At 46.8% G+C, this 24957-nt stretch overlaps 1 protein-coding gene across 1 annotated transcript; it reads left to right on the top strand.

Moving 5' to 3' along the window:
- The first annotated feature begins 776 nt into the window (after positions 1-776).
- On the top strand, positions 777-24147 carry LOC114134843 (uncharacterized). Its single transcript, XM_028001697.1, has 10 exons — positions 777-1666; positions 18571-19307; positions 19412-19625; positions 19874-20455; positions 20614-20826; positions 20931-21193; positions 21671-21796; positions 22328-22590; positions 22835-23092; positions 23181-24147. The coding sequence occupies exons 1-10, from the start codon at positions 805-807 to the stop codon at positions 23965-23967; spliced, it is 4305 nt and encodes a 1434-aa protein (XP_027857498.1). The 5' UTR covers positions 777-804; the 3' UTR covers positions 23968-24147.
- Positions 24148-24957: the final 810 nt, after the last annotated feature.

Below are 24957 nucleotides of genomic sequence, written 5' to 3'. Positions count from 1 at the left end.
ACACGTTACAGATGTGTTTTCGTCAGACGAGGTGGCCGTGGCCTTTTTCACGGGGCCGACTGGCCGTCAATCCAGTTCCTAACAAATTTCTAACATTCCTAACAAATTCCTAACAGTCCTAACAAAGTCCTAACAATTCCTAACAAAGTCCTAACCAATCCGAACAAACTCCTAGGATTTTGCGTGTTACGTCATCACGTATGACATGCGCAGTGACCTGCGCGGAAAGAAACGAATGTTGTTGCTCCTCCGTCTCCTACTTTTTGACTGTTTAATCGAGGTAAAATGAGTATTTATGGTTAATAGTTTATTTATATGGTGGATAGTTACTGTCCACCATAAAAAGATACTGTTGCTTGGAATATTATTCTAACATCTGCTGTGATTTGTACAGTTTTAAAGATGACGAAGACAGGAAAACCGGACTCTTACTGGGCTGGTGTTATGCAGCTGTATGCTCAGGGCAAGTTCCGATTTACCACCGGGAAGAGACCTGGAGCCAGAAGATGGAAATCTGTCATCCAGCGGATAGACACATGCCCACTGACTCCTGCCTTCAACCAAAAAGTCAGGACAATCGACATATTTGGGAAAAAAATTCCCTGCAACTGTGGTTATCATACTGTAAGTTAATTTCTTTTATTGTATACAATAGATTAAAAAAGGCTATGTTGCATACCAGTGACTGTTGACATTTTTAAGTGTTTCACTTAAGTTTTTGTTATTATTTTGTTACCTATCTTAATATGTAAGACAAAAACAGACAATAATTCGAAATGGCTATAGAACACCGGAAAGAATTTAATGATTTATTACACAAGTTTATTCAATGTTGTTTTTCCACAGTCAGCTGAGCAGGCAAATACAACAGGGATTGAAGCAGAAAGCATGCCAGGTGCAGGGAGCAGCACAGATGTACCTAGGGCTGCTGCAGATTCAAGCCCACAAATCAGTTCAGCTTTAAAAACAGTTAATCCTGCTATGCACAGGAGCTCAAGCATAGTTGAAGCTGCAGCAGATCCAGCCACACAAAACATTTCAGGTGTAGGCACAGTTCCAGCTGACCAGACAGCGCAGAGGAGCTCAAGTTCAGGGAGCTGCCAACTTCCCACTATGTCAGTCAGTCAAACTCCAAATCAGATAAAGTGTGCATTATGTAGTGAAGATGTCAATGTGGAACTTTTCTCTGAACATTTGTCTGACTTTCATGCAGAGCAATGTTGTGAACATTGTGGGAAAAAGGTCATGGGTGCAGTTGGTTTGCTTCATCATATTGAAGAAGGTCATGAGCCACCAGGCAAAACATCACCATCTATGCCAGACCAACATCAAGTATTTAAACTACATGGGATACCAGCAACTTCACCCCATAAACCAGCAGCATCTCCCCAGAAACCAGCAATACTTCCCCAGAAACCAGCAGCATCTCCCCAGAAACCAGCAACACCTCCCCAGAAACCAGCAATACTTCCCCAGAAACCAGCAGCATCTCCCCAGAAACCAGCAACACCTCCCCAGAAACCAGCACTTGAGCCACAACAGTGCCTTGCAACAGTGCAACACCCCCAGCCAACTCCTTCAGTTGCTTCATCTATTCCCCACCTTAGGCCTCCGGAGGTGAATTGGGTCAGCTTTCTTCCCAAGCAGTTTTTGCGGGTCATCAAGCCAGTGTCCGTTATCCTGCAATAGCTAGCCCCGCCCACTTCGTCACAATCCTCCGGGGCTGACTACTGACCAGTTCTCTGTCTAACAGGTCCGGAAAATCTCTAAGACCTGGGTATTACCCTAAAAGAGATCTATAAGAGATAATCTATTTAAACTGGTGTCGAAAGCGATTCGTCTAGCTCTAACTACCTCCAATCCAGAAGTTACGACCCTTTTCAGTTAAGAAACAGTCAGCTGAGTAGCCCTCACAGCTGCATAATTCCAATAACCACTCCTGTTAACGGTAGCTCGCTTTCTAAAATATAACTTGCTCTTGGAACCGACTAGACTAGATTTAGTGACTTGGATGTAAGTCCCTGGGTCATTATTTTACTCTCACCAAAGGAAATTATGAAGCCTCCTCTTTACTAGAACCATGTACATTAGTTTTACCTTTATTAAAAGAACTGAAAAAGGAGTAAATGACTCAATTAATTCCAATGTCCACCAACCTCATTAGAATTTTAGAGTATGAATTTATTAAGCAAGCTTAAGCAGGGATATGTGACATACAGATCAATAATCAATTGTATATAATTCAAGAGCAGTGTAATATGATCAACATGTACAATCATACCCTACTGTCTCTTTTCCCTAACCTATGTCGTAGATTCTGAGATAGCTTTTTAGGAAGCAAGTTCGACTCATACCCAGTTGGTGGTGGATCTTTAGCAACAGGAACGTCCGAAAACCTTGGTCTGAATCTTTGTCCTTTGTGTGGAAAATCCTCTTTAGAATAGAAGCAAAGTAGAGAGGGTTCAATTGTTTTGAAAACCCAACTCCTTATCCCTCCGGAACCTTTGTCTTTTCTCCAAGTCTGTTGCAGTGTTTGGGTTGAGGCAAGACCGACGATCGAATCAGAAACCCGGGTTGGACGATTGGAACTTGTCTCCCTTTGGCGGCACGAAGCTTCAGCTTTTCCCGTGGCTTCAGGGTGTGGTCTGCTGTTGTTTCCTCGATCTGCTTCTTCGTGTTAGCTTTACTTCGGTGCCGCAGACAAAGAACAAGAACTTCTCCTTTTCCGTCTGCTTATATACAGTTCTCTGCCATATATGTGTATGGGGAGTGTTAGTTTACGTGGTTTCGGCTCCTCCTGTCTGCTGGCTGGGATGGAAAGTACCGTCCTTTCCTCAGCGTGTTGTTCTTAGCCAACCATACTGCCCCACCCATCCTGTGCGTCTGGCCATCTGTTCAGAACTGCTTGCGACAGCAGGAACTCACAAGTTCCCCTTCTGCTTTTTCCCTTTTTCTTTTTAACATTAAAACCTATGTGCTTTCCTCTGATTAACTTTAAAACACAGTCAAATATTAAAAACTATGTGCTGATTTCCATTAAGCATTAATCATAAGCATTAATCACCTCTTTCACTTATTATAAATCATCAAACCTTAATCATTTCATTGTTGTCATGTTATTACAGATCATGATTCGTACACTTCAGAATCATTCAGTGAATCATTCAGTGATTACTTACATACAGTCATTTTACCTATTGTATTCATCCATGTTCAACTTAATCCTTATCAAAACACTCAATCATTATAAATCAAAACACAAGATTGCTTTATTTCCTTCAGGCTTTCATGCACCTTTTTCTGTGTGTACCTGGATAGATCTCAAACCTCATACCAGTTTTCTTGACACCCCCTCCTTGAGATCGGACGGTGCATCGCAGAAAACACAAAGTCCGAGGTCAAAAGAGGTCAAGTCCATCACCGCAATCAGCAGTCAAGATGTCCTGTTCGTAGCAGGCAACCGGAGATGATGATGGTGTCCAGGTATCCACAACCTCATACTCCGTCAGATTGGACGGCGGAGAAATCCAGCACTCGGCGTCCAACTGTGGAGGAAGTGGAGATCCTGCTGATCCGGGAGGGCTAATGTCCTCCAGGGAGAATTGCAGAAGCGAAGACAGATCCATCTCAGAGTCTGGCAGTGTCGGTGGGTTGTCACAGAATCCCTCCAACTCAGTCAGCAGATCCTGAAAATCCATATCGGTTGAAGGCGGATCCGGTGAAGGAGATGACACGAAGAGGGTGTCTTCTGTCTGGCACGCTTGGTGAGATGAACTGAGAATCTCAGTTTGGGTACCTTTTCTGTGAGTCGCACTGCTGGTTTGGCATCCGACATCGATAAACATATCCGGCGACACGGGACACGCTGGTGGAAGGTACTCGCCCACTGCCACAACTCGTCCATCGAGAAGGTGTAGAGTTGGCAGGCATTGTCGAGTAAGCTGGTGCTCCCATAATTTCTGGATCACGGGCAGCAGGAGTCCCGCGTGCATTGGAGATGTTATAAGGTCGTCGTCTTCTTGGCCAAAGGCAGAGGTCCACACTATTTTGTGCACCCGTTCCAGGGATCGAGATGTGGAGGCCGCTATGTAAGGCAAATCTCCTTGCCCTGTGGCGCAGAGAATTGCCGTTACATCGGTGATACGGCTGCTCACGCAACGGTGACACCAGCGGGAGGACGATGCAACCCATATGAATCCATAGGACTCTGCGGCGATCCCACATCCCACACAGCAGGTTGGTGCCTGAGAAGAAACAGCAACCTAGGTAACTTCACGATTAGGGGTTTCGGATTAACAATAACACAACAAATATGCAAAAGCGAAAGCGGAGAGTGTAGCTGGTTTAAGCTCGTGTGCCTGCTTGGGCTGCCAGCCAGGGAGAATTAATCACAGGAACCGGAATGTCATGATCTGGAGCTGGTTCGCCCCTATCATAGACATGAGCGGAATCATGGAATATTGCAGCATAGGTCATCATCCATACAACGATGGCTAGGTCTGAGGTTTCCTGAAGCCAGTAGAGGACCACCAAGATCCCCCAAACCGTTGCCCAGAGAGCCAGAACTATCCACTTTTGCAGCCATATGCGCCTGCCCCGACCTTTGATGGACAAGGCTTGGCGCGCTAAGTAGACGAGGATAGATACTGCGAAGAGCCCTTCTAGAATAGCTGTGAGGATCTTAAGTGGGGCGGTTCGAGTGGCTTGACGACCCCCAAAGACCAACTCCAGTATCAGGGCTGTGGTGTCGGTGACGAGCCATAGGCAGACCACAACGCCCCTGCGCCAGTTGATGCGGGTACGGCCCATCAGGTAACAAGCGAAGAGGGATGAAGCTAACCCCCATTTCTGGAGGATGATGGGTCGTAGGATAAGCTTCACATATCCTTGTAGCGCAACGAAGATCCTCATAGGATGTCCCCTGGGCCAGGAACCAGTGTGGCAGTAGAGTACCCAGGCCAGGGTAACCCCTAAGTGCTCAAGGGTACTCACTTGAATTGGAGCAAAAAGTGAGTTGGGGTTCGATGTGTTGGTCGAAGAGTTAGATTCCATGATGTCCGATGGTGGTTCTTTTTGGTTCCGGTGCTGTCGGCAGCGGCGGTGAAGGTTGAATGGCTCGTAGGCACACGAGAGCTCTCTCTTATGCAGAAGCAGGCTCCTCCTTCGGAGGGAGGGGCTGGTACTCCCTCTTTTTGCAACGACAAAGTGCTTTCAGCCACACCTCCAGGACGATTTTGCCAACGATTAAAGCCACGGCCACGCCCAGTAGGCCCAAGATGTATGGCCACAGCAGGCTCAGAGCATCTAGCAGCCACTGTCCGACGATGTGGAGGCCTCCCTCTACAATGTTAGCAACGCCTTCCACGACGTCGGTAAGGGTGGTCACGATAGCTGATCCCAACGTCTCGATCCAGTAACAATCATGTTGGTCAGACCCTTTTCCACATTTTTCCCAAATTTCCTTGGAGATTTCGCAGGTGAGATTGGAATACAAAAGGTTAGGCCCGACCCAATCAAACCCTGGGTCTGTGTGCCCATCACACAGATTCTTGCGGAAAGCATGTCCTTCGGCGATGGCCACCAGGGGATTTGGGATGAACGGAACTGGGAGACCCAGAATGCTCTTGCGCTTCTGGAGATGGTATCCCAGAATTGCGTCGGTGCAGGTCCGTCCGCTCACTATGGCCCTCCGCCAAGTACCATTGATTTTGCGCCAAGTAACTTCAGAAGAGTGAGTGTCATACTCATCGGCATAATGTTGTTTGCAGTAGCTTTCCCAACCTCGGACCTCGTGGCAGGGTCTTCTGGCCAAACTGATGACACATTCAAGGACTTGTCGTGAGTTGTTTTTACAAGTCATGCGCCAGGGTCTCGGGTTGACGTAGTTTTCAGGTCTCCAAAAAATTCCAGGCCAAATCGCGCGGTCCTTAGAATAAACTGTGGCGAGGTACTGGTACTTGATCCAATAATTGGTGGACTCACTAAGACATGGTATAACCCAGGCTTGAAGTTCTTCCTGTTGGAGTCCCCACCATTCCCATTCGCAATCTCGATAATAATCCTCATAGCAGGCTTGTAGAGCCCATTTAGCGGTAGGAAGGGTTTCGGGATCAGGGCAGTGATACTTCCATACGGAAAATAAAGTATGGCTTTCTTGTAAGAGGTCACATCGTGGTGAAGATAGGGTGTTCCTCCAATAAGTATCGTTGAGGCTGTCAAAAATCCTCTTGGCGACACACTTATCAATCTTTGCAAAATCACCCTTAGGAGCATGAAGAAGATCTTCAGGAGTTGGAAGGCGTTGGGTACGCAAGTTGGCAATGTGTAGCTCCTCTAAGCCAGCAGGAGAGCGAACCGCCCCCTCTGGGAAGTCTCCCACAAAGAACGTTTGGTCCGTTGCTATATATGTCCATGGGAATGTGTTATTCAGCCAGACTTCAATTTCTGTACGTACTGTGCGTACAGAATGCCATAAATCCGTCCAGTATTCTTCTACAGCTGTTACAATGTAATTTTGGCCCCTGCATTTGACGAACTTATTCCAGAGGCAGGCATTCAACCACCTAAAGTGGTGCGTATAACAATGTTGTTGGTCAGCTTGGTACATGAACCGTGTCGGACCTTGTCGAATCAGGAAAGCCGTAATATTAGCCAAACTATTGTTGGGGGGCGGCCTCGTGACCCAGTCACGAAAGTCGTTTCGGGAGGTTCTGTTGATCCGCGCTCGCTCTGTGATGTTGGCATCTTCTCTGCAATTTAGGTGATAGTCTCCCCAAAACTCCCCTCGTGGGAGCCAGGTTCGACAGCCTGAGGACCTGTGCGGGGCCGGGTATATAACTTCGGTATCCCAGTATCCCTGTTCCGGTAAAAGTAGTAGCGACCGACAGGCCATATTGCAGTGCCATTGTGGAAAGCCTCGATCCGGATGAATCCAGTTGCATCTCACGGTCCGTCGCTCCTGGCGCTGTAGAACCCGTATCCAGCAGAGCGCTCCGGTGTCGAGGAAGTCATAGGCGTAGATCTCCCAGGTCCGATTCAAGAGGTCGTCTAGGGAGGAGTCGTTCAATTTGTAGGCTCGGCTTTCCACATACTTTTTGCCGTTGTCTTTGGCGAATAATCCGGTTCGATTCTGGGCAGAAGTTTCGTTGTCCCATGGCACAAAAATAGCCGTGGTGCTTGTATTCCAGCAGTTGAAAGTGGCATACTTGGAATGTCCATAAGTGACCTTTGTGTGCGTAAGGTACCACGGTCCAACTCCGATGAAGTAGAAGATCGTAGCGAGAACAGCAGCAGCAAATAGCAGAGCAAGAAGCGTCAGCAGCCCTTTCAGGCAAAGGGATTTTCCTGTTATCGTAGTCGTTTTCCGTAGCAAAGGTTCGTTAGAGGTGTCCGAGTCGTCGTCAGTGTCAGAAGAGCTGTCCGAATCCGATGTTGAGTCCAGCCAACCCTGGTCTGTAGGCTTGCGCCTCATGCCGATAGCATCCATTCTGGCCAGATTAGTGATTCTCTGGGATCCGGTGCATCAGGCTTTGCACAAATTTTTCTCAAAGCCTTGATACAGCCTTGGTGAGCCGGGTTCTTTGCAACCCGTCTGGTGGCTCTTCTTTGTTGCAAGGCTGTAAATATAGGAGAGGGGTAGGGTAAGTCGGGCTCCAACCCCCTCCACACCCACTTCCAGTGGAACACCCTCCAATAGTGCGGCCGAGGAAACGGGCCTTGGGCGGTGCCATTTTTCAACGCCTGGTCATACCAAGATTCGTGATTGTACCCTATTGGGGCGGGTACTGAGATGTAGGTGTACAAAGGTTGCCCATGCAAAGTTAGTCTGGTGCGGTACCCCCAGGTTGACGGGGTAAAAATCCTCTGGTGTGGTGGGTTGGGGTAGACCCTGTCTATTTCCAATTTCAATGGAAGCCTGGTGTTATTAAATGTATAACATTCTGGATTCATTTCCCTCTTTACTATGGTTTTTGCCATACTTGGTGATGTGGTCCAAATAATCATGTCATTAAGTGAAATTTCACAATACAGTCCTTGCAGTGGTTCAAGGTAATGGGGACCCCACCTTATCCGTAGTTCGATCCCCTGTACCCTGTGATACACTGTATTAAAAGTCCACGGCAGAGATCTTGGGCTCATAGGTGAAGTTGATGCATAATGGACCGTGTTATTGGACCCTCGTCCTTGCCAAGCAGGCGGTGCGGTGGGGATGAATAAATGTGGCTTCGTTGGAGGGGGTGACGTGTACTCTTCACTTTCCCCCACCTGTTTGGTGTTCTGAAAATCAGTGGGTCGAAGATATATGAGGTACTTGAGAAAATATGCTTCGGTGAGCGGATTGGAAGGAGTGAAATCTTCTCGTGGCATATCCAGGAGAATAGAGGTAGTAGGGAGTCTCAGGAACGGACCTTTATCTGATAGTCCCGACGAGACTCCAGCTCCTACTTTGAACATTTTAGTTACAAAAACCTTTGTACCTGTCCGTCTTGTGGGTTTTGACTGACGTTGGGACTTGACGACTCGTTTTCCCCCTTCCGGTTTATCCGTTAGTCTTGGTTCTTCTTCCTCCATGGAAATGCTGAAGCGAGCTTCTGCCAGGCGTGGGTCTTGGGTTTCTTCTTAGGAGGCTCCGGTTCGGTGTAGGACACGGTGGCGTAATTCTGCTCGTCTGGCACCACTTTGATGGCTGCTCCGACGGAGTAGATTCCTTTAAAGGGGACGGTGATCATGCGCACTGACAGCTGAATCTGGCAGGAGGTGCTAGGATCGGAGGGCGTACCCGCTCTGTGGGCCACTCCTCCCGGGTGTTGCAATACTCCATCCCGAAACTGGGACTCCGCTGTTATCCAGTACAGGCAAGACTTTTCCTTAGGTCTTACCGCATTGCTGCCCCACCCGTCCACCTCAGTGGTGTAGTAATACATATCTGAGCAGCGTACTCCATCTTCCCTTGGCACGTCCGGTAAATCCACCACAGGAATTGTGCAGTCATTGATGACTTCCAAAATCAGATGTGACCATGTGGTCAGCTCCCAGGGGCCTGTCCAACCCCCATTAATGGCTTGGTCTCTGGCATCATCTGGGAGTGCACTTAGCCCCTCAGCTGATGGTTGGTACGCGTGAGGACGATGTACCCGGAAGATCACAGGGGAGTGGCTGGTGTTCAATGGTGGAAATGACAGGGATGTTCCGGCAGCTTCATACGGCCAGGCAGCATGAACAGAATCCCACAGGACATCATGGGGCCCTTCTTCCCTCCTCCACACCCATGGATCCGCTTCTTCTGGGGTGTTTGGGGGAGCTGAAGGTCCTGGTAATATTATTGGTATGGGGCTCCCGTGATTTGGTTGTACTTGTCCATATGTTCTGTAATATCGCAGCGAGCTGTAAAACCTCGTCACCTGCCATCCCTCAGCCTGACCTGTCAAAGTCAGTTCTCCTCTCCCCAGCTGGTCTTCGCAAGTAGAACAGTGGTGGAGATCGTCCCCATCCCAGACGCAACAACAGCTTTTTGGTTCTTCATTCTGCCAGCTCCATTGGGTCTCCAACTGAAGTCGGGGCAGGTAACCTACCCGGCAGTTCCCACAGATGGTGTTGTTCAAAACCGTAACCGGAGAGACGCGGAGATGTTGTAGTATCTCTGCGGTGGCTCCTTGTTGCCTGGGTTTCTCACGGCCCGGTCCCTCCCAGGTGATGGGGAGTGGGTTGTTTACTAAACAAACCGGACAGCGACTTTTAGCTCTTGCCCATATCAGCATCTCTCGCTCCTCCGACAGGACTCCCTTTTTAGCCCAATCCAATTTCTTCAGGGCTCGTCCTGCCCAAATCCCTGAAGGTGTTCTTCTAATTATAACCACCCCTTTCACGGTGGCCAGTCCGATATAGGGTGGAATGGTACATGATTCACTGGCCATTTCACCGGCTTCTGTTTCACTTTAGTCAGGAACTGGCTTGAGCTGCTCAACTCCTTGAATCCCTTTCCTTTTCAGCAATACTGTGTTCCTATCCAGTACTTGCTTGACGATGTCAGTGGTCTCAAACTTGGGTTTTACTGCTGCGTTTACAGGTTGCTCTCTTGCTTTGACCCACACGCGCTGTCCCTCTCGGAATGGCACTCTGGGCGTCGGCTTCTCCTTTTTGTCGCTGGAGCTCCGCCCCACTTCCTTCGTCGTGAACGGCCGTTGGTTGAGCTCCATTGCAGGGGCGGGCCTCTCGGCTCTGCTTCTGTCGTTCAGGGCCTGCCCTATTTCCACCGCCTGTGTGCTCCAACTGTTGGTGTTAGCATTTTTAGCTATCCAGCTTTTCACTAACCCTATGGCTCGTTCTACCACTCCGTTAGCTTGTGGGGTATAGGGTGGAGAGTAAACTCGCATTACTCCAAACTTTTGGCACCATTGGTCAACCTGTGAATTACGGAAATGAGTCCCATTATCCGTGCGCAGCTCTTTCGGGATTCCCAGGGCACTGCATACTTGTTCCAGCATGCCGACAACACTGTTGCCGTTTGCTTTCCTGGCTGCTTTTGTAGTTACAAACCCCGACATAGAATCCACCAGCACTAAGAGGTACTTCTCACCTCTTCTTCCTGTTATCCCCATGGGGCCTGCAACATCCATGCAGACTGAACCCCAGGGGACCGTGCTTTTGATGGATAACCCCTCCATCCGCTGCCCTCGGCGACCTGCGTTGTATTGTCCACATACTTCACAGTCCCTTAGCACGCGTTGGACTTGTTTCACCGGGATCCAAAGATCCTGCTCCTCCAGCTCCTTACGGGTAGGTCGTACGCCTGCATGTCCAAGGGCCTCATGCACGCTCCGCACGACCTCAACCACGTACTCCTCTGGGACCTCCCGTCCTCTGGGAGTGCTGTCCCACTTCTCGGTACCGACAAAGACGATCTTTCTTTGCTGGACATAACAGTCCACTTCATCATTCCCACGCCAATGAGCTCCCTCATGCGTGTGTGCTTTTTGATGCTCAACATCTATTTCCAGTTGTAGTTTTAGCTCAGCAATCTTTTTCCACAAGTCTCTGTGTGCCACTGGCTTGCCCTTCGCTGTCTCGAAACCATTTTCTTCCCAAATGGCCAAGTCTTCTCTAAGGGCTTGAGCGCAGTAGTAACTGTCGGTTACTAACCTGGCATTCTTGATTTTCCTTTTCACCAGCTCCAGCAATCCTTCCAGTACGGCCGTTACTTCTCCGGCTTGAGCACTACCGGGAGCTTTTCCTTTCTGACGGCATTTTTCCTTGCCGTCTTGCTTCAGAATAAATCCCCAGTATGCCGACTGGTCGGACCCCTTTCTGGATCCATCGGTGTAGATTGTCCATTCCGGTTGTTTTGGCTTCTCAGATGTCTCTGGCGGTTTCTTCTTACTGGTGGGTTGTGCTGGCCCAATCTCAATCTCCGGGTCCAGCAGGATGTCTTCCCATCTTCCCCACCGTGTGTTAGTTGCTTTAGTACTTTCCACGGTACCTTTTCTTAGATACTTATGAACTTGGCTCTGTGTGATGACTTTAACTGGTTGTCCTTGTGCTAGATCCTTCAGCACACCCCAGTAACGAGCTAACACCGCTAGCTCTTTCTCTTCCTGCGGATATTTCCTCTCAACAGAAGTCAGGGTGTAACTCCACAGGGTAACCAAGCCTCCATTTTCATTACTTACTTTGATCATGGCATCGTCATTCTCACAGCTGATCTCTGCTACCAGTCGTTCTGACAAACTTCTTGGCTCCAGTCTCACAGCTGCTTGAATGGCTTTTCTCAAGTCTTCCAGGTTCTGTTGATTCGCTGCTGTCCAAACCCAGGGTCTTTTTCCGTCCTTTTCGTCCTCCTCACTCTTTCTCAGGCATTTGTACAAAGGTTTGGCATACTTCTGATAATTGGGTACGTGGTCCCGGACGTAGTTGCATAGTCCTAATATTTTCTGTAAGTCATTCTCTGACTGAGGTGGTTGAATGTTCGTCAGCTTTTCTCTGTACCCGTCTGAGAGTCCCAAGTCCGACGTGACTTGGAAACCCAGATAATTCACTTGGAACTGTCCAAATTGACATTTCTTGAGGTTTAGCTTCAAGCCTGCCTTGGTGAGGTTTTCTACCACTTTTTGTAGTCTTTGTAGGTGTTCTTCTTCTGTGTCATCAGCAATAAAGACATCATCAATGTACACAGTTGCACCTACGTCCCCCAGTACTTCCATCACTGCTGACTGGAACACGTTTGGGGAGTTCTTGTATCCCTGGGGCAACCTTTGCCACACATAGCTCTTGCCTTTGTGGGTGAACGCAGTTTTACCTTGCGATTGTCTGGCGAGGCGTAGAGAGAAAAATCCATTGGCTAGGTCGATACATGACTTGAACTTCTTGACTCGAAGAGTTTTCAGCGCTCCTTGGGGATTGATTAGACTGGCTCGGTTTGCTATTGTTCTCCGATTCAGGGCCTTGAAGTTGATAACTGGTCTCCAACCCCCTCCAGCCGATTCAGGTTTCTTCACCGCCTGGATGGGGCTGTTGGTGATCGGGTTGAGCTCCTCTCTGATGATTTCCAGGGCGCTCAGCTCCTTCACTATCTTGTCCATCTCCTTGACTGCTCCCGGATTCAGCGGGTACTGCCGAACAGGTGGATGAACCCCACCTTCGATGTGATGAACAAACTTTGGACCCAAATCCCCACAATCGTTCTTGAACCGTGCCACTTGCGCTGTAACGATGATCTCACGCAGCTTCTCTTTCCCAGCCGGGGAGAAGTCACTCTCTGCGATCTTCTGTTCTGTCACCGTCGGTATGTCAATCGGTTTGTACCAGTCCTGCTGCCCGGATCCGGTTTGGGTCGGGCCGACTTTCACCAACCTTGCTTTCAAGCTCGTCAGCCTTCGCTCTAGTCGGCGATGTGTGCCTTTCTTTTTACTGAGTTCATCTAAGTCTTTTACTGTGAGTAGATTGTAAGGACCTTTCACCCACACTACTCCTTTCCATGTCCCGTATGGCATTTCCTCTATTTTTCCATTAGCAAACTGAACCTTCAGGTGTCCTGCTGTTTCTAGGTCTTTGCGGGTCATAGACACCTCCGCTCCGGTGTCCACCAGGTAGGGTACTCCCTCCACTTTGGCGTAGATTTCGTCCCCTTCCCAGTAGGCATTTTCTAAAATAACCCGCGACCTGGACGCCATTACTTTGGTGACCCTCCGGCCCCGGCTTTACGGGACTCACGGAGGGCCGTCCTTTGCTCTGGGCTCAATTTCCTATATTCTTCATCCGTCAGGAACTGACCTTTCCCTGGCTGATTTTGTGAAGCCGGCGGGTTGGTCGGTCTTCCTTTTGGTCCTGGAGGTTTCTGCTGGAACGGCCGGTTTTGGAAATTGGATGGTGGTGCTCCCTGTTGAAACGGCCGGCCCTGGAAGTTGGATGGCTGTGTGCCCTGCGGGAACGGCCTGTTCTGGAAGTTAGATGGCTGTCTGATGTTGACCCTTCCAGGTGGCTTGGCTGGTTGGCTAGCCTCCTTCTTCCTTTTGTCCTCGTAGTACTGCTGCTCCAGGTCGAATCCCTGCACTGCCACATCCATCTGGGCCACGGTTGTGCTTCTCACTGGTAGTTTCACAAACACAATCTCTCCTCTTCGTCCCTTTGTCACCTCACGCAGTACCTTCACATACCTCGCGGGAGAAACGGTTTGCTTTAGTGTGTGCCAAAGCGGTTCCAACCGGCTTCCTTTGTCCAGCCGTCCTCTAGCCCTCTTCACCTGGGACTCTTCGTCGTCCATGTCCTCCAACACTAATCTCTCATAGTTGCTCTGTGCTGACTCTGTTCCAACCATCGGGTCCGCAGTCACGCTGGTCAGCCACAACTTTTTGGCCCCTTCGTGGTTGGTGGTAGATAGCACAGTTGGCCAGACATCTTTCAAATACTCCTCATTATTTTCGTCTGCGTTTTTACTCCGAATCACCAGCCTTAGATTCTTTAGTTCTGCGTATGCATCTTGTCCGGTAGTAGTGGCCGGTGGCTGGGCTGACACTCCTTGTGGTCCCCGCGGGATCTGTGGTCCTGGCTCTGAAGACGTCGCCTGCGGCTCCTCTTCATCAGCCGACACCTCGTCCAGCTTCTGTCGAGTCTCCCTGGAGTACTTGTAGGCCGCTTTCTTCAGTCGTCGCAGCATCACATCATACATAATTCCCATGTATGCGTTCCTGAAGTTGGTGGTCAGGGAATAGTGTGCTGTCAGGGTAGAGCAGGATGGTGTCATCAGGATGTTAGCCCACTCCCCGACTGTCGCTTCTACCTCGAGCAGCACCTTGTCTCCCAGCCTGCTGGCCCATCCCGCTGGAATCTGGTACTCTGTCTGACCGACCTCTGGTACATACGTACGCCGTCCGTCTTTAGCCTGTACGGGGCCCCAGGTCACGTCTCTCGCCAGTCTTTCAGAAGAACCCTCGATGTCAAAGGTTTCTATTTCTTTCTTCTTTCCTCGGTGCTGTCCTGTTCGGAGTGTCTTATGCCCTGTCGGTGGTTGCTTTGGGTCGGAGAAGATGCTGCCGTGATCACTCTCTTCCTCTTCTTCTTCAGAATGTTCGATCTCCTGTTGCTCTTCTCCTTCCTCCGAGTCGCTGATGTCCTCATACTGTTGTTGTCGAAGAGGTTCCCTCCTGGGGGAGTTCAGCGGTTGAATCCTGGCTGGTTTCATCGGTCCTACTTCTCTCTGGACCGTCGGCTGCTCATCCTTGACTCTGTCCGCGTTGGGTTGCCTCAGTTCACTGCTGCTTCCTTCGAATGAGAATTCTTTGACATATCTTGCGGCTTGGGACTCTGGCCCGACTGGTGCTTCCCTTAACTTTATCCTGATTGGCTCCATAACCTTGGCCTTGCCGGTCTGGGTGGTGTTTGAAACTCCACTCTGGGGTATTTTTAAGGGATATTTCTTAATCTCCTTTGCTGGGTGGCTGATGCGGCATTGTTCCTCCATTTCAGTTGCCATTCGCACACCTTGCTCCGTACGGAGTCGATGCATACGGGGGTCTACCACCACCACCACCTCTTTGAACACAAAGAAATGACTGTTGGTCTTGGCTATGTTCACCACTCCGTTCTCTGTGACCGCCCTGGCGGTGTCCCCTGGCAAATCTGCCGATCTTAGTCCCTGCACGCTCACCATCACCCTTCTCATGCTTTCGTTGCTGGCGGTCACCAGGCCCCTTTCGAGTCCATGCCACATCTTCTTCCGATACTCCTCCAGACTCTCTCCTTTCTTGTATACATCAATTGGGACCAGGATTACGGCACCATAAGGGAGACTGTAGCCCTTCATCATCACTACGTCTCCTCTAGTCTCTTCACTACAGGAAGCCTCCAACACCTTTGAGTCTTTTTGATAGTATTTCCCAGCTTGGTTTTTAAGGCTGCGTCGAAACTTTCGATTGTGGATCTTGTATTTATCATTGGTGAACACAATCAGCCCGTCACCTTCAAGGTCCCATATTCCTCCAATAAACTGGTAAATCATGAGCCCGGATTGCAGCCTTAAGCTGATGGTCTCTGATGGTATTTTGGTCAACTCTCGGGTGCTCCTCCAAACATCCGACTTTTGGGTCTTCTTTTTAGGGCGGCCGGGGTCCCACAGCTCCTCATCCGATTCCTCCTCGTCCTCGTCGGAACTGCTGCCCGCTGGAGTCTCCGTAGGTGGCGGTGGCTGCCTTCTCTCCGTGCTGTGGACTCGGGGATGAAACCCGACCCCCCGATCCCGTTGAGGGGACCAGTCCCTGGCCGCTTGCTCCAACTGCTCCTTGGTGAAGCCGTCGATGAGCGATCCCTCATGATCTTCCTCTCCTGACTGTTCAGAGGGGATTTCGTCGTTTCGCGATGATCCCGGTAGAGCTGGGATGTTGTCGTCGTCGTCCGTCAGGTCTATCAGGTCCTGCGGAGCTTGCTTCGGCTGGTTTGTCGGTGTTGTGGCTCTGCTGGGCAGTTGAGAGGGGGCCTCAGCCACCTCCGATTCCACTTTGTCTGGGGCCTGCTCTTTTCCTCGGGTCTCTTTGAAGGCCGAAAGTCTCTGCAGAACCTCGGCATATTCTTTGTATTTGCGCACCCCACTGGCGAGAGGGTTCACCAGGATCCCTTCGATGCCCGCTGCCAATGTAGCTGTCTTCACTAGGCTGTCATATTTCTCGGAGGGGCTGTAGACCATCCGCAGCTCACCAATCGTCCATCCTTCAAGGAGTTCAGCGAACCATTCCAGCCATTTTCTGATCTCCGATTTCTTGGTTACCTTTAACGGGCATTTAACGACTCCCAGTCGGTGACCATGTTTAAGCTGTGTGCAAAAGTATATCCGAGTCTGCACCAGGTACTTCATTAAGTTCCGTGCCATGTCCTCTTTGATGGTGTAGTGAGATTCAAAGAAAACCCTCCTAATTACCTCAATCCAGGAATCCAATCCATCACCGAGTAATATCAACGATACAGGCAATTGTGATAATGTGGATTGGGAAAGATGGGATTGATGACTCTCTCCATCCCGGCTGATGTTGCTTGCCTCTTGTCCCTTTGCTGGCTCTTGCAGGGGATCCAGTTCCCCCCTTTCTTCTTCATTCATTGTTGTCTTTGTCTTCGAGTTGCCTATTCCCCAAAGCCTCTCTTTGCGCTCTCGAGTAGGGATGGGTCCAGGCTGTGTTGGCTACTGGCTTCACTGTCTGGATACTATCACTTATCCTCAGTAGAAGCTGTCCCTCACCTGCATGCTATACAGTTACTGCAAGGGTTGTGACTGACGGCCTTATCAGTCACCGTTAACTCTATTCCCTCAGAGTTAACCATCCAAGTGAGCTATTCAGAATCATACTTCTGTTTTTACTGACTTGGTTTATTAGGGCCCGCCTACTTGGCTCCGCCCCACGTTGGGCGCCATGTCCGTTATCCTGCAATAGCTAGCCCCGCCCACTTCGTCACAATCCTCCGGGGCTGACTACTGACCAGTTCTCTGTCTAACAGGTCCGGAAAATCTCTAAGACCTGGGTATTACCCTAAAAGAGATCTATAAGAGATAATCTATTTAAACTGGTGTCGAAAGCGATTCGTCTAGCTCTAACTACCTCCAATCCAGAAGTTACGACCCTTTTCAGTTAAGAAACAGTCAGCTGAGTAGCCCTCACAGCTGCATAATTCCAATAACCACTCCTGTTAACGGTAGCTCGCTTTCTAAAATATAACTTGCTCTTGGAACCGACTAGACTAGATTTAGTGACTTGGATGTAAGTCCCTGGGTCATTATTTTACTCTCACCAAAGGAAATTATGAAGCCTCCTCTTTACTAGAACCATGTACATTAGTTTTACCTTTATTAAAAGAACTGAAAAAGGAGTAAATGACTCAATTAATTCCAATGTCCACCAACCTCATTAGAATTTTAGAGTATGAATTTATTAAGCAAGCTTAAGCAGGGATATGTGACATACAGATCAATAATCAATTGTATATAATTCAAGAGCAGTGTAATATGATCAACATGTACAATCATACCCTACTGTCTCTTTTCCCTAACCTATGTCGTAGATTCTGAGATAGCTTTTTAGGAAGCAAGTTCGACTCATACCCAGTTGGTGGTGGATCTTTAGCAACAGGAACGTCCGAAAACCTTGGTCTGAATCTTTGTCCTTTGTGTGGAAAATCCTCTTTAGAATAGAAGCAAAGTAGAGAGGGTTCAATTGTTTTGAAAACCCAACTCCTTATCCCTCCGGAACCTTTGTCTTTTCTCCAAGTCTGTTGCAGTGTTTGGGTTGAGGCAAGACCGACGATCGAATCAGAAACCCGGGTTGGACGATTGGAACTTGTCTCCCTTTGGCGGCACGAAGCTTCAGCTTTTCCCGTGGCTTCAGGGTGTGGTCTGCTGTTGTTTCCTCGATCTGCTTCTTCGTGTTAGCTTTACTTCGGTGCCGCAGACAAAGAACAAGAACTTCTCCTTTTCCGTCTGCTTATATACAGTTCTCTGCCATATATGTGTATGGGGAGTGTTAGTTTACGTGGTTTCGGCTCCTCCTGTCTGCTGGCTGGGATGGAAAGTACCGTCCTTTCCTCAGCGTGTTGTTCTTAGCCAACCATACTGCCCCACCCATCCTGTGCGTCTGGCCATCTGTTCAGAACTGCTTGCGACAGCAGGAACTCACAAGTTCCCCTTCTGCTTTTTCCCTTTTTCTTTTTAACATTAAAACCTATGTGCTTTCCTCTGATTAACTTTAAAACACAGTCAAATATTAAAAACTATGTGCTGATTTCCATTAAGCATTAATCATAAGCATTAATCACCTCTTTCACTTATTATAAATCATCAAACCTTAATCATTTCATTGTTGTCATGTTATTACAGATCATGATTCGTACACTTCAGAATCATTCAGTGAATCATTCAGTGATTACTTACATACAGTCATTTTACCTATTGTATTCATCCATGTTCAACTTAATCCTTATCAAAACACTCAATCATTATAAATCAAAACACAAGATTGCTTTATTTCCTTCAGGCTTTCATGCACCTTTTTCTGTGTGTACCTGGATAGATCTCAAACCTCATACCAGTTTTCTTGACACCAGCAGACCAGCAATGGATTGCACAGTGCCTTTATAATTCTACTGGACAGTTTAAACAACACTTCTCACAAAACTGGTTTCATCCACCCTCTCTACCAAAGATAATGAATGCACCTCCAGATCCCCTGGTCTACTTCAGGCAGAGGATGTTTTTATGGGCACCTATGCGGATGTGGGGTATTTCTCTTAAGTGTCATCAATGCAACACCAAGATGCATCACTCTGGGATCTACACAAAGGTCAGAGAAGTTATAGATCTTGATTCAAGATATTATTTGATTGGGGGAGATTATCCACGGTGCAGTAAATGCATGATTCCTGTTTGTCCATGGAGCACAGAGGTGCTAAATCAGTTAGATCCTGCCCATAGAAACAGGTTTCCAGCCATTCTCACCACACAACTGGCTCTGGACAAAAGGTGTGTGACTTTGCTGAAACCACGCACTGTTGGAAATAGCTCCAGTTACGTGCAGCAAGCATTAGAAGAACTGCACAGTGAGGAGTGGGCAAAACGCACCATCGATTATCTGACTGACTGTGAGCTTCACAAGAAGAAGAGCGCGTTAAGTAGGATCCATGAAGTGGTCTATCAGAATCCACCAGAGTTTAGCCCCCTTCCTCTTGCACAGTGGTTTGAGACTGTGCATGCCAATGAAATACTCTGTCACTTGTCCGAGATGAAGGGTGTCATCACGTCAACATATGGAAGGATTTTAAAGCTTGATTCAACCAAAAAGGTACAGTAAAACACCTCTAAAATATGTTGTTATTCTGATTATAATTTGCATTCCAAATTCTAATCAGATTATAATTACCTTTTTTTTTTTTTTTTACCAAACAGATCACCAAGAAACTTGCTGGTGGAATTTCTGAGACCGCTACATGGATGACAAACATCACCAATGAATATGGCCAGGTTCTGAACTGTGTGCTGACCACAGGTGAAGGAGCAGGGTTGGAGGAACTGTGCCAAGGAATTGTCATGCGCTTCCGGAATGCTGGGGAACCAGAGCCACAAATCCTTTATGTTGACAGAGACTGCTGTAGTGAATCAGGTTTGTGATTTTTAGACCTCGTTGCACTTCACTGTAACATTTGTTTACAGTTCAAAGTTTAAAATATTTTAGGGTCACTTTAATTATTTTATTAAGAAATGTATTTTGAACAAGGTATTGTGATCTATGTAGCAGTTATGTTTTATGTAGCAACATTAATACAATCAGCTGTGAGTCATAAGGTAAATTAACTGCTGTAGAATTGATTAATTTGTGTTTTATTTATATATTTATTTTTGCTTAAACAGGTGTGCCTCCAGTGCTTGAGTGGTTTCGACCATGGAAAACTAAAGTGAGGCTTGACATCTTTCATTACATGAGACGATTCACAACCGGTCTCACCACAGAACATCATCCTCTTTATGGAACTTTCTGCTCCAAGCTGTCCTGCTGCATTTTTGAATGGGATCAAGATGATGTCAGCTGCCTTAAAGAAGCAAAGAGGTCAGAGCTGAAGAAAAAATATACTGGTCATCCTCCCACTGACGCCCAAGTTTTGGCCAACATTAATTCGAGTGAGCTTGCTAAACATTGCAGAAGAAGGACAAGAGGGGTAGAAGAAACCCGGAACCTCATTCAGGAATTATTAAACTCCATGTGGGAACTGACTGACACCTTAGGTCTCCGCCTGATCAACCCTGAGAGCATGACTCATGTGTGGCAAGTGCAGCAGAAGCACCTGCCATGCATCCAAGATCCACCTGGTGTTGAACTGTACACCAAGCTTCGCTCAACACAAAAGGGAGACAAAGAAGTTCAAACCTTCAGATGTAGCAGGGGCTCGTCTTCAGTTGAAAGCTTTCATCGACACCAGTGCTCCTTCATACCAGGTAAACTGTGAATTGGTATATTTGATGTCATTCATTTTTGTAACACCAGAATTTTAACCTTACATCTAAAAATGAGAGTAAGCATAATTTCTGAAAAAAATTCCATAGAAGTTATCATTTCATAAATGCTGCCAATCTTTGCAACTCTGTTTTTTAAGGATGGAGAAGCAATGCCATGCACACTCAAATGTATATGCTTGAGGGTGGATCCAGATGGAACATGAAAAGAACCCAAGAAGCTTTAGATATGAGTCGCAGATCGCACAGTAAACTCTATGATGTTCGTCTGATGTCCAACCTCAACACTCTGAGCAACAAAGTGCTGGGTCATGCCCTCTTGCCAGAGTTTGTTCCCCCAGGCTGTCCCACAGGTATTGGACATTTACCTAACAAATTCCACAAAAATGCTGATTTTTGTACAGCAAATTTGCCACTTTCAAATACAATTGTCAAATGTCCTTTATGTTCCTTGAAGGTGAGCGGATTGCTGTGGAGTATCTTCTTGCACAGTCAGACAGAGGAGACCTCTTAGGTCCCCAGCAGGACAGCGAACTGGGAGTTATTTTGCCAGAGATGCCAGCTAACGCTCAGGAGGACAGTCCTGATGTCACCATCAGTGACGTCACTGACATTCTCTCAGAGAGCCCCCACGACATCCTACAGTGTGAAAGCCAGTTGGAAATGCCATCCCCTAACATTCTTTTTCTCCAGGAAGAATCTTCTCCCATGTCATCTCAGGTAATGCTTTAATTACATTACACTTGTATTTAGTGAGTAATTTGTCTTATTAACAGAGCAAATTACCCTCATGTGTTCCATGCTTCTACATTGGCATTTACAATCTATTGTTATAATTTATGAGATTATCATCAGTAACTGAAGATGGTTGTTATTGAATAGTTTGGTGATGATCATGTAAATGAGACGAACAAAAGCAAAAAAAAAAAACATTTCAAACTTTTATGTTATAAATACTGTAAGAGCCAAAAATGTCAGTTTGTAACATTGTTTATTATTGTGTACGCCATTTTCATATTTAGATATTTTCTTAAAAATAAGATTCCATTGTCACGTTAATATAGTGGTTTACACTGAAACAAATAAGCAGCCACTATAAATACCTTGCCATCATGAGTGCAGAGAAAAAGGTTTTTTTGGGGGGGGTTTTTTGGGGCGATATAAGGAACATTTGCTGTCGCTTCTGTGTGTTTACAGGAAACCAGTATCGACTCAACCCCTGCCTCTCCCACTCATGCTGCTGCTTCAGTCGGAGGTCAGCTTACTGATGACCACTCCTTTAGTGGACCAAGTAGCTGTTCCCAGGTGGACCAAGTATCCCAGGTAGAGTGAGACCTATGTGGGTTCATTTTGTTTCATTACAGCATGCAACACTTTGTTTGGTTGCTGGATTATGTTCAATAGACAATTTTGGGATGTAGTTGTTGTTATAAAATCATATTTCCAGATTAGGCTTTGGCTTAGCTTGATTTACTTTCCCTTTTCCATCTTTCTCAGCATCTAAACATTTTTTCTTAATAAATCTGAAACAGTACTTGATTTTATGCTTTAATCTACTTTATTTAAACCAGTAGTTCCCTTACCTGGTCCTCATGTACCCCTTCCCTGCATGTTTTTGGTGTCTTGCTTGCAAACAGCTTACTTAAATGATTAAAAGGCTTCTGCAGCACTTGTTTGGGACCACTGTTTTAGACTAAATTATTTCTCTCTTTTTCTTTTGTGGCATGTTGGCCTTTTTCTTTGGTAGAAATACGGATTATCCAATCCGATCAACCATCAGTTCCAGGAAATTGTTTCAGATAACATAAAGAAATGACTGTGTGCATATCTGTATCTATGTATTTTTCTTTTAAGGAGACCCGGTGTGACTACAGAGGTTTTCCTGGATGGGAGGCAGTTGACAGCTTGGCAGAGTACCTTTTGAGCCTCAACAGAACAATAACTGCATTGTCAACAACAGAGGTAGAAAATGTCTTGCAGCTGTATTCTAACCTGCATGCTATGGACAAGCAGCCTGCCAAATACACCTTAAAAACCAAGAAGAGCACGTTACCAGGACCTTGGAGGGCTTCCCGGAAACGAAGTGGCTCTGCACCTGGTCAGCAAGCAGCTGAAAGGTAACCTGTCTAATATTTGACACAATGGATAACTTGATTGCATATTCACTGATGGAAGCCAAGTCATGAATTGCAAATACAATATTTTTTTTCTCTTAGCATTAAGCTTAGGAGATTAATATGGGTTTGCTGAACTCATCAAAATGAGAAGAACTTTTCTACTGCATTTCATTACTGCTCCAATCAAATCAGTGTTAATGAGCTTGTGTTTTTCTGCTATTTGAATGACCTGTTTGTTACACAGACTCTTCATGACCCATGGCCAGGCTGCCCAGAGACCTGACGCAAACAGAGTGTCTGAGTGCGTTTGCCTCAAGCTGTTGAAAGAATATCAGCAAGCAAGAAACCGACCAAAAGACAGCAAGGGGAAGGTTTTACCCATCCCACAATCTATTGTTCAAACGTACTGCCACTTTAAACAACTACTTGAGGACTCCAGGCCCATACAGGACCAGACCAACTTGTTGTTGGTCACCATCAACAATACCACTGTGTGTGCTTGGTAAGATGTCCTTTATTTTTAACAGATATTGCACTTTAAAGATGGCTTGATTTTGAAAGGAAACAATTTATGTTGTATTATCTTTCAGGCTACATGAGCGGCAGAAGAGAACAGACAGGGACACTCTTCTCCAAGGTGTGAATCTTCCTCCGAAGGTGTCCGTGGCTGACGCCTCCTTTCCAGAAGCGAGACAGCTCCCCTCCCTTCCTGTGGAACATGGACATAAAAGCATGGAGTTTAAGGAACCTGAAAACAGAGAAGGCGAGGCACTGATCCGTCAACGGGTTGGTGGTAAAGCTGGCTCCGCCCAGCAATGTCCTCCTTCATACCAGCCAGGACTCTTTTCACAGGCCCCAGTTCCTGCCAGCTTCCTGTGTCCACAGACTAACCAGCCACCATCATCTGCTTGGTCCTACTGTGAGCAGAACCAGATGCCACAAGCGCCATCCACTTCTTTGGGTTTCTGCTACGGTCCACCAGCTCCAGTTTTGACCTCATTTGGACAAGGACAGTTCCCACCCCTGCCATCTCCTCTGGGTCCATTATATCAGTACTATAGACCACCACTTCACTCATCAATCCCAGCAGCTGCTGCTGGTTCAGCATCATCATCACCATCAGATCAGGCTCCAGCCAACATGAATCGCTACAGGAAGTGGAGACAGAATAGGGCAGAATTAGAAGACCAGGAACGCCTGGCAAGAGGGGAGCCTCCCAAAAAGCGCCAATGGAAGCAGGACTACCACTATCAGTGTTCAGTTTGTGGCCAGGCGAAAAACAAACGCACTGGCCATACACAGATTAAGGGAAAATGGTACTGTCCAGCCTCTGCACAGACCATTTTGGAATGGAAAGAGTCTCTTGGGAAGCAGTGACTGTTTGAAAGATTTTCTTTTTAGTTTTCATCTTTTAATATCTCATCATTTTTGTTCTCTCTGTTGCTATCTGTATGTTTTTAGTGAGCCTTTAGGTGCTGCTTTATACATGTTGAGGTATATTGTTAGTCCTCTGTGAATGTAGTTGTGTAAGAGTGAATAAATGTCACTGATCATTTATTTGTGTGTTCTATAATTTTGTTGGCCCTCTCAAAAGTGATACTATCAACAGTATAGTAATTCAGTAATTCAGAATTAACAGTAATGTGGATGTTATGCTATATTGAACTTGAAATTAGTGTAAAAAATGCTTTGTGGAGCATAAAACAGGTATTATTACTACAATAATACAATAATATCTGAAGCATGAACTTAAGAAGAAGCTTCAGATATTTCCTCTCTCTTTTTTCTTTTTCCCCCCCTTTCTTTCCCCTCTCCTTTCTTTTTCCCCCACCTCTAGCAGTCCCTTTTGCCCCATTTTGCCTTTAGTGGTTAAGGCGATGGACTGCTAATCCATTGTGCTCTGCACGCGTGGGTTCGAATCCCATCCTCGTCGAAACGTTTTCTACATTCTTTGAATAACGTTATGTGTTTCTTATCGAACTCCTAACATGTGATCATGGTAAACATTAATAAACTATTTACTTCTCTGGGAAATACCTTGGGTCAGAGTTATCTTCCTCAGTCATACCAATCTTAAAAAAAATATTAGATAGCATAGAAAAAATTAGTTCCAGAAATATAAGAGAACCATAAATTATTAGACAGTTTATCAGGAAAAAAAAACAAAATTGATTTTGGGGCCAGTTACAATTTAAATACCTGTACAAAATAGTTTAAGGGAACAAAATGTCGATCTACATGTATGAACTTTAGGCACATTCACCTTTAACCCTACAAAAAAAAAAGCAAACATCGAAATAGTAAGCAAACTGCAAAATCTATTCTCCCCACCATTAATTCCAAGGCAGTATTGTTATTATCATTGTG

Source organism: Xiphophorus couchianus, chromosome 19 (assembly GCF_001444195.1).
Source record: "Xiphophorus couchianus chromosome 19, X_couchianus-1.0, whole genome shotgun sequence".
Lineage (NCBI taxonomy): Eukaryota > Metazoa > Chordata > Actinopteri > Cyprinodontiformes > Poeciliidae > Xiphophorus > Xiphophorus couchianus.
This window is presented reverse-complemented; position numbering and strand designations above follow the sequence as displayed.

Bases quoted from the DNA above. Each gene is read 5' to 3' on its own strand.
- LOC114134843 (XM_028001697.1), top strand. From the start codon at position 805: ATGATTTATTACACAAGTTTATTCAATGTTGTTTTTCCACAGTCAGCT. The intron at 19,626-19,873 runs GTTTGTGATTTT...TTGCTTAAACAG, and splicing joins AGACTGCTGTAGTGAATCAG to GTGTGCCTCCAGTGCTTGAG. The intron at 20,456-20,613 runs GTAAACTGTGAA...CTGTTTTTTAAG, and splicing joins CCAGTGCTCCTTCATACCAG to GATGGAGAAGCAATGCCATG.